At 43.6% G+C, this 16,291-nt stretch overlaps 1 protein-coding gene across 4 annotated transcripts; it reads right to left on the bottom strand.

The window, feature by feature from the left end:
* Positions 1-1,931: 1,931 nt before the first annotated feature.
* On the bottom strand, positions 1,932-16,030 carry LOC118794897 (serine/threonine-protein kinase SBK1-like). 4 transcript variants are annotated; one of them, XM_036553189.1, is made up of 4 exons: positions 15,956-16,030; positions 4,615-4,840; positions 3,901-4,103; positions 1,932-2,935 (listed from the first exon to the last, which is right to left on the bottom strand). In XM_036553189.1, exons 2-4 carry the CDS (start codon positions 4,784-4,786, stop codon positions 2,087-2,089), a joined length of 1,224 nt encoding a protein of 407 aa, XP_036409082.1. In that variant the 5' UTR covers positions 4,787-4,840; positions 15,956-16,030; the 3' UTR covers positions 1,932-2,086. The 4 variants fall into 4 exon arrangements, with proteins under 4 accessions (XP_036409082.1, XP_036409083.1, XP_036409084.1 ...); XM_036553190.1 differs by lacking the exon at positions 15,956-16,030 and adding an exon at positions 15,498-15,561; XM_036553191.1 differs by lacking the exon at positions 15,956-16,030 and adding an exon at positions 14,257-14,333.
* Between the last annotated feature and the right edge of the window lie 261 nt (positions 16,031-16,291).

The raw sequence follows: 16,291 nt of genomic DNA, 5'->3' as shown, positions 1-16,291 counted from the left end.
CCAGAGCAGTCTCCCATTCAATAGAGCCAGTCAAAGCATTCTGTAATTTGGAAATGTATCTCCTCAAAAAAACCACCCAGGTGTAGTCAATCAATTAATCATTCACCTGTGACATCATCAACACAGTCAATAGATTAAGAATTATTAAATTATGATCTCATAAGGGTGGGGCCATATTCATTCAAAGACCATGTTAAAAATGAATATGATGACATCAACATTTAGCACAAAAATGTTTCAGCCATGAATTAATAATTATATATTATTACACAACATAGCAATTGTTACAGATATACTGTATAATTCTATATACACACACAACAGATAGTGTGTTTTCTCATGAATGGTTGTTTTTGACACAGTGTTGCAATTACATTTGCTTACATATTTAATAAAGACAAATCTGATCACATATGAAGGGGAGGTTTACTCTGTTAAGGTGATACACCTCCAGATAACAGAATGCTATGAGCAAAATAGCATGTCCTCCTGTTCAGTGATTGTTACAGCACATCTATATGGATTTTTTTTCCCTATAGTATTGTCTGTAGGAACTTCTATTTAACCTAACTACATGTGTCAGCAAAAGAGGTGCAGGGCCAATGTCATTTTACTGAAGAAAGCCTTGGCCGACATTGTAGTAATAGAATGATGAGGGGAAAAAAAGGTAATGTCACTTTAAAAATGTTTTGCCAGTAATATGATAAGTGGGCAATATAAATAACTGGACTGACCTCAGTCTAAATGCACTCTGTAACACTGCTGCTGTTTAGAAGGACGGGGTCCGATTTTTATAATTAGGCATAAAAGGAAACAATGCAGAATAGCTACTGAAATCCGTCCGGCACAACCCAAGTATCAAAATAAGACAATCATATAACACTACTTTAAAAAATAAATAGCAAAAATATACTTCTCAGAATTCAAGATTCAGATACGTAATGTCAACTGAGAAAAAAAAATCCAAAGAAGATCTGCTGTTCTCCTTCTGTGAAACTTCAGTGGGTGCAGGGAGTACACATACAAACTGGCACATCAGAGTGTCATGGTTCAATTTCAATTTTCAATTTCAATACAGTAAACATCACCATGTGTTTTGTTTTTGTTTTTTCTTTTAGGAACATTTTGCTGTCTTTTTTTAAAGTGCTGCATTTCCACCAGCTTCAGAAATGAGTCATGTTTTTGTTCCATGCTTTTTCCACCAGAGGCCTAGACTTTTCTGAGAGCTATTTCACCTCCTTTTTTGCACTAAGATATTGAGCATATTGCTTTAAGAAATTACCTCAGGCTTGCTCTTCCATCAGAACAAGACCAGCATCGCAACACAATTGGAGGGAGTTCCTCCATTTTTTGATATCTTCACCTGTCTTCATTGGTTAAGTTTTTTTTGATGTTGTTAGTTTTTTTTTTTGCTTGGTCTGCTCATACCCTGACATGTGACAAACTTCATCAATTTGCCTGTCTTCATTGGTTAGTCTTTTTTGCTTGGTCCACTTGAAGTCTGACGTGCAATAAACTGACTGAGGACTTCCCTCAGAGCGAGTCGTCATTGGGAATGGCTGTGGACAACGTGGTTGAAGCAGCCTCCCCTGAAGATCTTCTGTGGCCTGGAGTGTCATGGACCAGCGCCAAACGTCCATTGAGATGAACGAGTCCAAAAAATGAATCAGTCTGGATTTAGCTTTCTTTTTGTCCTCCACTGTGAGATCCTTAAAATGATTCCTTTTCCATTTTGGGGATTGCTTTAGTGTATGGCAGTGTGTGTATATGTGTGTTTGTGTGTGTGTATGTGAGCAGGCTTGTGTGTATGTGTGCATTTTACATTTATATATGTGTGTGTGTGTGTGTGTGTGAGAGAGAGAGAGAGAGAGAGAGTTGTGAATGAATGTGCTTGAATGTGCTTGTCTGTGTATGTATGAGCAGGCACGTGTGTATGTGTGTGTTTTCTGTGTTTATATGTATGTGTACTTGAATATGAATGCATATGGTTGTGTGTGGGTTATAAGTGAGCAGGCTTGTGTGTGTTGCGTAAGTGTGTTTGTGTGTGTGTGTGTCTGGGTGGATGGGATGGGGGGAGGTTACATGCCTACACGCAAATCTCAATGGGCGTGGTCACCAGGATGCGCCCACCACCGCTGTTGTCACGGGCAACACGCTCATAGCCGTTGGGGGATGATGCAGGGCTGCTGGCGGACACAGGGGAGAAGTGGGGCGGCATTGTCTCCATGACCACTACACCTGGGGCCACACCACGGACGGGCGAGAGGGTCTGCTGCTTCATGCGGTCCACTAGCACATCCTCCTCACAGGAAGAGGACGAAGAGGAAGAGGAGGAGGAGGAGGAGGAGGCGGGCGCAGGGGCAGGGCTCAGCTCGGACGGCTGCGCAGCCCCACCTTCGCCGTCCAGCATCCAGCCATGGCCCAGGTGGGCGAACACTTCCTTGGCAGCGCAGCGGCGTACAGGCTCCAGCGACAGCAACTTGCGGAACATGCGGAGAGCCTCATCGGAAAAGCGCCGCCACTGCGAGGGCACAGCTGCGCCCGGCCGGCGCCGCTGCCAGCGTGCAAACTCCTCATAGAAGCCATCGGATGGCAGCGCCTTCTCCCAGGGGAAGTTGCCCGTCAGCATGCAGAAGAGGAGCACACCGAAGGCCCACACATCTGTGCTGTGGTCCACGCGGAAGCCATCGCGCCGCGAGGCGTCGCACAGCTCCGGCGCCGTGTACGGGATGGTGCCACTCACGCGCTTCACCGGCGAGCCCGCCCGCCGCGTCATGCCGAAGTCCGACAGCTTGACCTTGCGGCACTCACGGTCGAACAGCAGCACATTCTCCGGTTTGATGTCACGGTGGACCAGCTTCTTGCAGTGCAGGTAGTCCAGCGCAATGGTCACCTGGTGGACGCAGCGCTTGGCCACCGTCTCAGGAAGCCCCACCTGCCAAACGAGAGGTTACACCGTGTAATTAAAACCCAGGGAAAGTGTTTGGTTGGATGTCCTGTACCAAGCAGACATAAATCAGCCTGGTGAAGCCCAAGATATCCTACTTACTGAAAAACCCGATGTCCTTCACTGTCTCTGAAGCTGAAACAGAAGGATTCTGAATTGGTGACTCCTTTTGAATATTCATGAAGAAGTGTGATCAAAGACAGAACACACAGCTAATGCACCAATGCAGGCAGCACCTGAGCCTTACCAACAGTAACCTTCCTAGGCACATAGATATGGAGAACAGAGATGGAAAGCTAACAGCCTCCAACAGCCTTGCCTGTCAACATAGCATTTTGATTTGTACATCCAACTAAACTTTTTCCTGGAATTCACTTTTTACCTTCTTACTTCCTTTTTTCTTTAAAAAAAAGATTCAAATGCATTGTAAATTCCAAATAGACACATATTATGGTAATTATAAGGTGAAGCTCTGGCGATTTATCTGAGAACAGCCATGTCTCTTTGGCCCTACAGATGCCAAACCCCACCCTTCCTTTGCAGATCTCCTCTGTCAGCTGAGTCAGAGACTGAGAGCAGGGGACTCAGCTGGACCTCAGCTTTCCACAGCTCTTTAAACACTCATCTAATCCAGCAGACAATCTGGTAACATACTGGTCAAATGGAAACTTCCCATAAACAGCCCTGAGGGTTTGAGACACAGCTGGACACTCATTCAGACAGTTAATTTCACCATCTGACAAAAGTCACCATTGGACTGAACTGTACAATAAAAAATCCTGTTAGGATGAAGTGAGGCCCGCACTGTGTAGAGGAAAATGTATTGATGATTCTTTTGTTCGGGACTATTGAGGGGGAGATCTATTCATAAGTTAAGAAGCCAAACGCCTGCTGAAAACCTCTCTATGCTGGCAGATCAAAGAAGGATAGACCATAGAGTTAAATCGCTTTACCTGTGGGGGTATGATATCGAATAGGTCCCCTGCTGGGGCATACTCCTGGGCGAAGATGTAGTACTCATCAGTCTCGAAGGCAATGCCATACATGTTAATGATGAAGGGGCAGGGTGAGAGGTACAGTGAGATGCTGTACTCCCGCAGGAAGCTCCTCAGTTTGGTGGTTTTCTTTCGGAGGAACTTTAACGCCATCTTTGTGCCTGGGGGACACAGTGCATGCACAAGAGAATGAAGGAACACTCATTAATGCAGGGTGTCTCTGGCATGGCTAGGCTGAAAATATGGCACCAGGAATCTGCCTTCCATTCCCCTACAAAATTCATACAGATGTCAAATGGTGTTGCATGTAGCAAACTTGATTGACACACAACCAGCTCCTTCTACTTAATCCTTCAGTTTGCAGTGCCTTTTGAATGTTTGCCACATCCTGCAGTTGTAACACACTAATATGTATTAATTTCTACATTGTCAGTTTTACATAGAAACAAGTGATGGTTAACCTCTATCTATATATCACCCATGTATAATGAAGTCTACAAAATAAAGATTACTAATAATACCAGTTTAAGCAAATTATAATGATATAATATATTCTCCCACATGACTGTGATTAAAAGCAGTTGCCAAAAACATGTGCACTGGTATGGGTGTGCACTGGTGTGTAGTGATACAACTGTGTTCTCCTATCAGCCCCCTGCCCCACGGACCCACCTCTGATTTTATGAACGACCAGGTCCACTTTGCCATAGGTCCCCTTGCCCAGCTCCTGTATGACATCATAGTACTTGTTGATCTCCAGCTTTTCCAGGTTCTGGGCAGCAATGAGCTGCAGCTCCTCGAGGATGTCAACAGAGGGGCGGGATGCGAGGGGGGAGGAGCTCATTCTGCCGGTGGGCAGGGCCAGGAGAAGATGAGGGTAATCTATTGGTTGCCGTTACTGAGAGCAGGAACAGAGGAAGAAGAGGGGCAGTACTGTCACTTAAAGTTGCAATTTACATCAAGAGGCAGGCATCTTCCTGAGTCACCTTTGACAGGCAGATGGGGTGGTTCTATCATGAGCTATAACTAAGTAAAAATGATTTTTGGGTTGTAGCAAGTTTTTATTCATGCTTCTGAGGGCTGTTGATTTACAGTGGACTCAGCCCATCACTCTTCATTTTCAGTTAGCCTTTGCCTTGGTCCAGAGCACAATTTCAAGTTTGACAGATTTTAAATCATAACTGCAACACAGTATTTTGGTATTTTTGCAGAAAACAGTCCTTTAGAAAACCTTTAGAGGAGGAAGGAGAAATACCTGTTTTGTAGCCACAGGAGATTACAGGAGAATTCCACATGAGGATGTAACTATACTAAACTATGAGGAATTGCTTGCTCTCATCCCTTTTAATTAAAAGTGAAACTGAGATTTCTTAACATTGATAAGGTAGGACATAATGATAATGTTCTTATTGTTGCATATCTTATCATGGACCTGTAAATTGCCATACAAAAACCTGAATCTTCTCTGCAAAATCTACACAAAATATGTATTATTCAGATGACATTCCTCTTTATGGCTAGATTGAGTCCTGTGTAGGCAGCATTCACAAGCATGTTTTCTCTTTTTCTTATTGTCCACTCAGTTCAGAGTCCCTGTGTTCACCCAAGCTAAGAAAGTCTAGTCTGTGTAGGATACCTTTTGTCTCTACAAAGTAGTTTCAAAACCCCCATGTTATTTTTCCAAAAGAAATTTTCAAAACCACATTTAACATGCTATTTCAAATCCCCTAAATTGGTGCCAGCTTTGTTACGTCCAGCTGGAGGGTTTTATTTAACAGTGCTTTTCAAAAGATTATACTGCACAGCTAAAAGCTAATTCAACTTCATTCCACATCCACTGTCAATCTGCATAGCTTGCTGTTCCAGAAGATCCTGTGTATTTAGGATGTGAATGTGTAACACTTCACAGATACCTTGGCTTTAACAATATAGTCAAATATATCCATATCAGTCATCATAATATCTATCATAATATCTATCATAATATCTATTTCATAGACAAATGGTGTCAGATCAGGAAAGATAATAATGTCATTGCAGTGACATGTAAATTCATATATTCCAATAAGAGGTAGGTATACATGCTGTAGATAGACAAGTTTGTCAGTACAGACTATGTATGTATGTATGTATGAAAGAACAATGCAGCATATATAATAATTGTATTATTGAGTTTTATCACTAATATATGAAGTACTTAAACTATAGAAGAACCAAAGACAGAAGAAAAGAAAGACCAAAGACACACACTGTTTTTGACGATCAACATTAAAATGTTATTTTTTTAATAATGATCTGACAGTTTGTTACAAAAAAAAAAAACGAGAAATTTGTAGTGCCTTTTGGTAGCGTTATTATAACTTCTTATCAATTTAATTATGTACTAGGTAGCATTTCAAGCCCTGGTAGATCTGCTGCAGTGTACTTCTGTTTGCGTCACTGCGGTTTTAATTATCGGTCATATATTCAGCTCTTTTCTCTTTTCCCTACACGTCAGTGGCTGTCCACATGTTGTCAATCTTTCTCTTTAGACGACAGGGTAAAGAACATTATTTTACAACATCCTTCTTTCAGCACTCGCGGCAGATGTCTTCTACAGAAAATAAAAGAGACTTAACATCCACGATAGCTTCGCAGTATCCCTGTTGCCGCAAATTCTCTCAATTAAATAACGTACCAAACAGTACAGTGCGTCTGAAATGCATCCTGCCCGCACAGAACAGCGCGTACCGTTCGTGCGCAAGGATGAATGGGATTATTAGCCGCTGGCGGCCAATCACAACACAGACAGTCCCCCCTTCGCAAACAGACCTTCAGCGTCCTACAGACAAGGTTGCAAAACGCGTCATATCAGGTAACTCGCACACATGATGCAGCAGGTGCCGGGAACCGGATATAGAGACGACACCTGTTTATTGATATCACTGAAAAAAGTTGTATATGACCACACGACATGGCAGAAGTCGGGGGGTGGGGGTGTTTGCTGCGGAGCCCCAGCTGTCGCGACGCAGCCAGGTAAATGGCTATTCAGGGGAATATTCGTGTCACCACGATTCTGAAGAGCAATGGAAAGAGCAGTGCTACGCTTGTTCCAGAGGGCAACGCAACCGTTTTTATCAATGAGTGCATCGCAGTGCTGGGTGTGCGCGTAATCGCGACAGGCGGTGACGTCAACCTCCTGTAGTCAGGCAAAGACATCGATTAGTTTCCCACGCGAGGGACCGGGGGCTTTTGCGCAGTGTGCTCAGCTTGTCTTTTATAAGGAGCTCTGGGGTGTGGTTGCCAAATTACTTATTGTGCATCTGGATCTCTCTGATGAAGATATGTTTTCATTCATTTCCCCCTGAGCATCAAGAGTAGTTTTCAGTAAAAGTATCAGTAGTTTCCGTGCAATCACTAAAAAAAAAATCTAATTATATTTGTTTATTGTAAGTTTTCTTTAAGAGACAAGCATTTGACAATGAAACACAGACTTGTATATTTGTTTGTATACATGTACACAAGCATATACTGTATGTATACAATGTATTCAAACATGTATATGTTGTATGTAGCCTACATGTTTGTATACATTGTAAATATACATGTTTGGTTCATCTAACCAATAACTTTTTTGGTTTCATTCTGTCACAGAACTACCCTAAGCATTTAAATCCATAAAAAATTATTTCGTTTTAATATTCATCTCAAAGGTTAAATCGATACCTTCAGTAAGGTTTAGCCCCAGCAGTAAATAGATACTACAACCAATAATATCAAAATGTTTGTCACTGCAAGAGCAGCAGAATTTATTAATTTGTAGACTGACGCCAGAGAAATCTCAGCACAAAGCAGCACAAATCAGATCCTCATCCATTTCGTTGTGTTTCTTTTCATTAAGAAACGCTTGCAAAGACTAATTATGATTCGGCTTTCCCTCCACTGCCGTATTTACACGTGAGATTCCGACCCTGCCCCTCCTCCTTCGTGATGCTCGCCATAATGAAACGTAGCAACACGTTTTCGTTTTGTCATTTAGCAGACACTCCCAACCTGAGCGGCTAACAAAGTGTGAAGTGAATATAACAAAGTCCCAGTTTAATGCAGAACGCCACTGACCAACAACAGTTCACATCCGAACGTTCATCGTTCCGCCGAGCGGCGCTGTTTTAACTAGTGCTATTGTAAACACCTACAGTAGGCTATTTACGGCACGCTACGGTATATTATATGCAAAACAATATGCCAGACAACACAAATAAGGGAAACATCAGAGTTTTGATTTAGTCAAGAAGCAAAGAGGAAGTCTGAAGAGGTAGGCCGTCAGTCTATGGCAGAAAATGGCCAGCGACCTGACTGCTGTGGGAAGCTCATTCGACCACACCGGGGACGTGTGACTACAGAATTGACGGACGGCCAGGCGTCCGCAAGATTGCCGAGCAGGGTCGGCCCAAGCCTTTATGGGGCCCTAAGTAGAATTTGATTTAGGGGCCCCCCACCGCCAATACTATTGACTATTGTCAATGCTTGATCATTCTCATGGACTGTAACCTAACGTTAGTCTGACTGTGCTGGCATGATGGGCCATAGCCAGAGCAAAATTTTAACTGAGGTCTAGAAGCATAAGTAAAGCGGGTTTATTTTATAGGTGTACATTTGTACTTTTTTTTTTTTTTTTTACTTTTTTTCCCCCCAAAAATGTGATTCTAATAAGCTATTGTGTGCCAAAGATGTAAGCTAAACAAACATCCCTTATTTCTTACCACCAACTCACTTTTAATGGATTTTGAACCATTCCTGTTAATCAGTAGGCTAGTCCCTTCTTGTGAGCAAAGATGTTTCTGTTACAGACATGAATGGGTTTAAAAAGACAGTGGCCCTACGTTTGCAAGCCAATCTTAGCTAGCTAACCTTGAGTACTGTAAGTTAGTTGATATAGCAACATATAGTAACTCTGTTGGACCACATTGCACACGTAACGTTAATTTTCAAAGATGTCGAATTATGAGGCTAGCCAGTGCTGTAAGATGAAATCACATTGACAAGAAGCAGAGTACCAGCCAGTGCTGCCCTTGTGACTACTGATGAGGTTGTTATAGTTTGGTTAACGTTACAAGCTAGCTAACTGTTTCAGAGACGTTTGACAGTTGCCTCACTGTTGCTTGGCAACAGAGCTACGCGCTGCCTGCTACCACTCTCTCTCCCCCACTCTTTCCTCAGCAAGCACAGTTTTTCTAAAACTTTTAGGCAGGCTCTTCCTTAATCGTTTTGTCAGTTAGTAAACCATACAATGCAGTATTACATTTAGCGTTTGATAACAGTGACCATTACCTAGTAAACCTAGCTAACTAGCTAGCTAACAACATTACATTAGGTATAGCTAGCTAATTAGCTAGCTAGCTCGACAAACGTTTAGCTGATACAAAATGATACAAAATATCATTCGGAAGCGCTGCTGTCCCACAGGTAGTGCACGGACCGGTTCAACAGATATGTGAACATGGTAAATATGTAACGTTAATATTTCTAGGGTGACGATATTTTTGTTTTCAAAAAAGAAGACACTAGTTTGTAGAAACTAAAATGTTACTCACTGCTGGTAGGCTGTCGTTGTTATTATCCCTCCGACTGTCAGATGTGACAGAAACATGGTCGCTTATAACTGAGGTTCTAATTGGCTGAAAAGTCTTATTTGGCAGATCGATACGACCACAGGGCCTACAGAGAATTCGCTTAGATTTGTTGACTATTCTGCCAAGGCTATGCGCGTCGGCATGGGGGATTTATAACGATGTCTGGTGGCCACGGGGGCCCTAAGCAGGCGCTTAGTTCGTCGGGCCGGCGTGTTCCCGAGTAACACTAGTTAATGTTAAACTCAACTTGGAGATCTTTAAAATGTTGAAACAGAGGGCGAGCTAGCAGTTGTTACTTCCTGTAACCTTACATTAAGTGTGACATGTCGGTCATGACAGATCCAATTTAATTAGGTATAGGTCAGGTGCGAACGTTATTTTTAAACTAAAATTTGAAAATGACGTGTTTTTTAACCGTTGCCTAAAATATCTTGTCGCGAGGCCAAAGAGCTGCGCTGGGAGACGGAGCGAGGTGGCCGCAGGAAGAGGGAAGCAGGCAGCTGTGTCGCCCCGGCGGGCTGCGCAGCTGTCTACACGGGACCCCGCTCGCGAGACCTTCCGCACGTTGGACAGCCGCCTGGAAAACCGCGCACCTGCAGCACGTTCCCCACATGTAGTTGCTGGCTAGACATGAAGGATAGTCAAGAGCCTAACAGTAGCCCTGCCCTGGAGTTGGACCTGCAACCTCACAATTAAGAAATCAGTTCCCTTCCCATGATGTCACACTGCCTCCCACTTCCAACCGTCCTGCAATTACCTCTGAACTGGTGCAAATTGACATGAGTGTTCAAGCTCACGTGAAAGAGCAAAAATGAACCATGAAACGACTAAGAGCAAAACCAATAAAAACATTGAAGACTATCCTTCATGTCTAGCCAGCAACTACATGAGACTACATAGTCAGGCTATCAATAGAAATTAAGCACAATTACTCTTCATCTCCAATTAAAAACATTGAAAATATCGGCCACTGCAATGCAAACTGAGAGTCTTAGGCCTCAGAACATGACTGACCAATGAAAAACACAGAAAAAAACACTTCACGTTATGTCACTTCCACCTCCACTGACTGCCACCTCCACTGGTAGGACATGTCCCACCAGTGGAGCCTGCAGCCAGACCCTTCTCTATCTATGTGCGGTAAACCAGTGATGATTGGCTTTTCATCTGGTGACAGTAAACGGTGTGTCTGACCTGTGCTGGCTCTGTGCTTTATGACTCATGCTCCCCTTTCATATGCAGGGTGATTCAACTGCCTCTGACTGCCAGATCCTTCTTCAGTGAATTCATCTGAAGAATTAATATGATTTGTTTATACACATACACACATACATGCACACACACACACGCACGCGCGTGCACACACACACACATGCGCACGCATGCACACACACAGTTCATCGGTAATGAAGCAGAAACTCTTTCTCTGTCATTTGTTTGTTGTACACAACACCCCAGCCTGCAGAACATATCCCCCGTCTTTTTTGGAAATTGATATTCTGCTCAGTAAGACATGCCCTTCCTCAGCCCTCTCTGTGCCTGAATTGTGTCATTCCTCCCTCCACCTCGATTAAAAAAGACGTGGCGAGACTTAAGGTCTGTGCCGCCACACTATGCCGGGTTCACCCGTGGTTAAACAACGTCATCATCTCAACTTTACTTACATGTGATTAAGAGAGAGCTGCCCAGTTCAAGGTTGGGTAGGACACGAGAAATGGCTGCCAAGCTTTCAATTCAAATGACTTACAAAAAAAAGGCTGAATTGTGCTGGATTAGCATTTCAGCAAAGGAGCAGGGGCCTCTAGAGCCCTCTCTCCCTCTCTCCCTCTCTCCCTCTCTCCCTCTCTCTCTCTCTCTCTCCTCTGCTCTTTCACGTGAGCTTGAACACTCATGTCAATTTGCACCAGTTCAGAGGTAATTGCAGGACAGTTGGACGTGGGGGGCAGCGTGACAACATGGGAAGGGAATTGGTTTCTTAATTGTGAGGTTGCAGGTCCAACTCCAGGGCAGGGCTACTGTTGGGCCCTTAAGCAAGGTGCTTCTCTTGACTCACAGCAGTAGATACCCAGCTGTATTAATGAACGGTATGCAAAACAAAAGTAAGCTACAAAAGTCACTGCACAAGGGTATCTACAATACATATAAACAATTTAATATTACACATTAATACCACTCATTAAGTGTTCACATTTACCCAAAAAGTCAGCTATAGTGCAAATTCATCATAGCATTGTAGTTTTCTGCTTGTGGGACTTGTGGGACTTGGGTTCTTGTATGTTCCCTGTTCTTTGTTTTAAGCTATTATAAAATTGTATTCTGTGTCATGTAAGTGTAGCTTCACTACGTGTGATCACACCTGTGTACTCAGTTCCTGACGAAATCAACAGAACCTCTCTGAGCCAGTTCTGCCCATCCCAATGTACCCTGGGGTGTTGCACCTCTTAAGTTGTCAGTGATGGGGTAATGGTTGCGAACAGGTCACGTGTTCAAAGCCCAGGTGAGGCACTGCTGTTGCAACCCTTTGCAGGGTGCTTAACCTGGATTTGTTCAGTCAATATACAGCTCTTTAAATGGATCATGGAATGTGTAAACATTAAATTTCTTCCATACATAATGTAATTCAGCACCATAGAATTGGTGTTCTTGCTCACAGAGCTTTCAGATTTCTGGCTCACGTTGGAGAAGCTGACTTGTTTGAGCTTTGCCTGGCACATCTCTTGTATTTGCTCACCAGCAGCTAGATTCTACTCTACCTCGCTCTCCACAGAAGCATCTTGAGGTTGAGACCAATGCCTGTCAATCAATGGGGTCTCCATGGAGACGCGCCCGCACTCTCCTTCATCCAGGCAAGCAGAGGTGGGGGGAGGAAACTCTGTGTTACACTTCTGACTTTCTCTGAGTCCAGAAGTTGACGCTTTCGGCCATCCTGAAGCCCCTGCCCTCTTTCTCCCTCCACCTCTCATCCACTTCTGAACCACCCTTCTTTTTTAGGGAAAAAATTGATGTTCTCTTGGAAACATGAAGATGCACTGCCTGATTTTTGTGTTATCGCATGCATGATGTACTGCAGGTTTCTGCCAGACAGAAAAACATTCAGGTCACACTGGAGGACGCAGTGGCATCACACCCATTTCAGGAGATGGCACTGCTGCACATGTTGCAGGAGACAGTCCTGCTGCAAACATCTGAGGAGACAATACAGCTGCACCCGTTTTTATGAGACAGGACTACACACATTTGAGACATCTGTACCTCACACATCTGAGGATGCAGTGATATTGCACATGTTTTAGGAGACAGCACTGCTGTTCCTGTTTTTAGAGACAATACAGCTGTGCATGTTCAAGGCGATGAGGCTGCCATATACCTCCGAGAACAACATTGCTTGCTGTACACAGTTGAGTGTCTGTTAACACGGTGGCCCACCTTGCGGGGGGGGGGCGTGTCAGCAGGGACATGTCTGCAGTGCCTCCCTTGAGGATAAGGTCTCATCATCATTGGATGGAGACTGACAGAGAAAGGGAGAGAGAGGGTTGATTTTTTTCCCCTCCCATTAGTGTGCTGTTTTCATTATTACTGTGCCTTGGCAGTGCAATACCCTGTATTTGTCATGTCAATAAAGATGATGTGCATTGGAAAAGGACCTTGAGCTTGTGTTTGAGTGTGTGTGTGTGTGTGTGTGTGTGTGTGTGTGCGCGCACGTGTGTGTGTGTCTGTGTGTATGAGAAAGAACTGTGTGTATATACATGTGTGTATATGAGATAGACAGCTTGTGCGTGTGTGTGTGTGTGTGTGTGTGTGTGTGTGTGTGTGTGTGTGTGTGTGTGTGTCAGAGAGGAGTCTGCATGATTCTGACTGCAAACTGGTGCATTCATTCTAGAGCTGAACAGTTACAGTTGGCTAACATGCATAGTGTGATAGTGTGTAATAGTGTGACACATCGCAGCATGAACATGTTGTTTTCAGGATATGCACGTGACAGTGTTTTTACATCTTCGTCACACTATCTTTCACACTTGTACACCATCCGTACCTATGTGTTCTATATGCAAACATTACAGTAAATTAACCGGCGAATATAATTCCTCCTGCAACATCCTTATTGACAGCGATGACATAAAGGCGCACCTTTGGAAATAATGCACCCATTGTTCTCCACTGTTCTGCCTGGTACATTGGAAATGCACTGCGAATCATATGCCACAGAACACAGCCTACAGGTAAATACGAACAATAAAGACCGGCACAAGAAACACCTCAAGCGTTACTGATAAACCGCATTACCGTTATAACGAAAATACGAATTCACCAAAACAGCGTCGTTCTCCATCACTGACGAACAACCCTCACGAATGATCCGTGGTGAAATTTAAAAACAACTAACCCGCTGAAATTTATTATGCATTATGCACAATCCATTGCACTGCACAACTGAATCAATTGCACGCAAGAAAAACACGATTGAGCACCACAATAACAACAACAAGCGATTGACAACAATGAATTAATATGAGCGTATATGCACATTGTTATTAACTCGGTTACTCACATTTCAGTTCGCAACGCATACACCGGGTTAATGATGTTTCCCCATTCAGGATATTTAAATCTAAAACTGAAGGAAAATAACGTTGTGATCCAACGCCGTTTTAGCTGTGTTTTTTTCTGTCATTGATTCAATCACAGCCGAGCGTGGTTTCACCTTGCTTAGGTAGCCAGCCTGCTACGGCAGCTGCTGCCACTGTTACTCTCCTGCACGCTACCCCTATTGTCTGTTCGTCTCTCCTTCGTGTAAACGGTGAAGCGCGATGCTGCGAAGAATCCAGCCCACCGCGGCCACCGTCCAATCGCAGCACAGACCAGGTCTGTCGCGAGCCCAACCCGGAGAGGAGCGCTCCACTGTCTCCGTACAGATTACCCCGGGCTCATTCACTCTGCGCAATAAACAAGAACGTCCAGGCTGCGGGAAGCGTGAATCGGTGTGCCATCAGTAGAACGTGTTGCCGTTATTATGATAAACAGGTTGCTTTTCACAAAATGTACCGACGCAGATAGTCACTGTTGTTTACTACAGTAAACTTTACAACGTGCGACAGCATATAGGCCTACTCTGCCTTCCCATCAGATGTAGATATAACTTTCAGGTACATAAGTCATTGGCACTTGCAACACAGTCTTAAATGCTGTCAATATATATGTATTGCGTCACCTCAAGTGACATCACTTTGGCCGGTGTGGGACGTGAACAACCTATTGTTACAGAAAACGGATTGTCCAGTTACTGCCGTTACGGCAAAGAGGCCATCAATTCCATGTACCGCCACTCTGTAATAGCGTTTAATCCCCTACCAGTGGATCGAAGGTTGTGTCAACTCTCTCCCACCAATTTCACCTAACAGGGAAACGACAGATTGCCTTTGAAATGAAGGTAACTTGCAGCGCAAATGAACTGAACCATTACTCTAGACAGAGCAGTTGTCAAGTAAGTGATGGAATCTACCCAGTGATTTTTCTCTTTGTGATTTTTCAATAAATCAAGGATGATTATTCAGAGATTACACGATATTAGTATTACGACGATAATGCATTCCTCCAGAGAGGTATCATCGGAAAATAAAATATCAGAGATTCGTTGCCCAATGACCTTCAATGTCATTGTCATTAACTTGCAATTATGTCGTTAAAACCCATTCTTCCGCTGAGACCAGAGGTAGAAGATTATCTTCATATAACCGTATATATACCCGGTACGATTTTGATTGATGGCATCTTGTTCTTTTTTCAACGCCTAAACATTATGATCATACTTAATTACAGCTTATCATCAGTGGAATGCCATCTCTGCGGGCGCAACAGACAGTGATCTCACACACGCGCTGCTGCTGTGGCAATGTAGGGCCAGATAAGTTCTACCACGCTGTTTCCCAGCGGCTTCCCTCTTACCTGAAAAGATTTCTCAACAGCGTATGCATACTGTAGCCTATGTCTTGCTGTGAGGACTCCAATGGCTGGGTATAAAATGTCGCCTTAAAACGCACCCAGAACCGTTAAAATCACACAGATGACGACACCCACTGCCTTCCCAGTGCTTATTACTGTTGTGTGGTGTTTACTTCATTCGTAATTAAGATATGAACACTGGATGCAAGCTACTCTGAACGTATCGCTGTACCAGCAAATAAATCTGCCTCCTCTTTGTAATCGTGAATTTTTTACAATATCAGTTGCATATGCTGGTGTATGTATACGATCGTTTCACTGTCCCCTCGGACTAAAACGTGACTGAACTTTAAAAAGGGGATGCTATACCATAAAGCGATGTAAATTATTAGTTATTTTCAGATAAGGGACAGACCTACACTCACCGAAACGATAGGCACATGATTTATAAATCGATATACCTTTACTGTAGCTGTGCCGCTAAGCCGAAGGTTGTCTGAAAACGTATGAGTCTCGTTACTCCAATCAAATTCCACTCCATCCTTGCAAACGGTTCTCTCAGGCGCAGGACCTGCGTCATCGCACCAGTTTGGTATTCAGCAGGCAACAGGATTCAAGACAGAAAGGAGCCGTGATTATTTTCAATACCGGGCAGAGCTCGTTCATTTAAATAAACACAGAGTGTGAGGTGTTCTTTTGTATTGACGGTTCCTCTAGACATCTGAAATAATAAAACGCGAATGCACTTGTCAGCATTTAACAGACACAAGGAATCTAATTTACCTTAATGATTGTTA

The sequence above is a fragment of the Megalops cyprinoides genome, chromosome 19, assembly GCF_013368585.1.
Source record: "Megalops cyprinoides isolate fMegCyp1 chromosome 19, fMegCyp1.pri, whole genome shotgun sequence".
NCBI lineage: Eukaryota > Metazoa > Chordata > Actinopteri > Elopiformes > Megalopidae > Megalops > Megalops cyprinoides.
The sequence above is the reverse complement of the archived record's forward strand: the minus strand, read 5'-3'. Positions and strand labels throughout refer to the sequence as shown.

Coding starts and splice junctions, on each gene's coding strand:
- LOC118794897 (XM_036553189.1), bottom strand. CDS start 4,786: ATGAGCTCCTCCCCCCTCGCATCCCGCCCCTCTGTTGACATCCTCGAG. Junction 4,104..4,614: donor GGTCGTTCATAAAATCAGAG/GTGGGTCCGTGG, acceptor TGTGTCCCCCAG/GCACAAAGATGGCGTTAAAG. Junction 2,936..3,900: donor TCGATATCATACCCCCACAG/GTAAAGCGATTT, acceptor CTCGTTTGGCAG/GTGGGGCTTCCTGAGACGGT.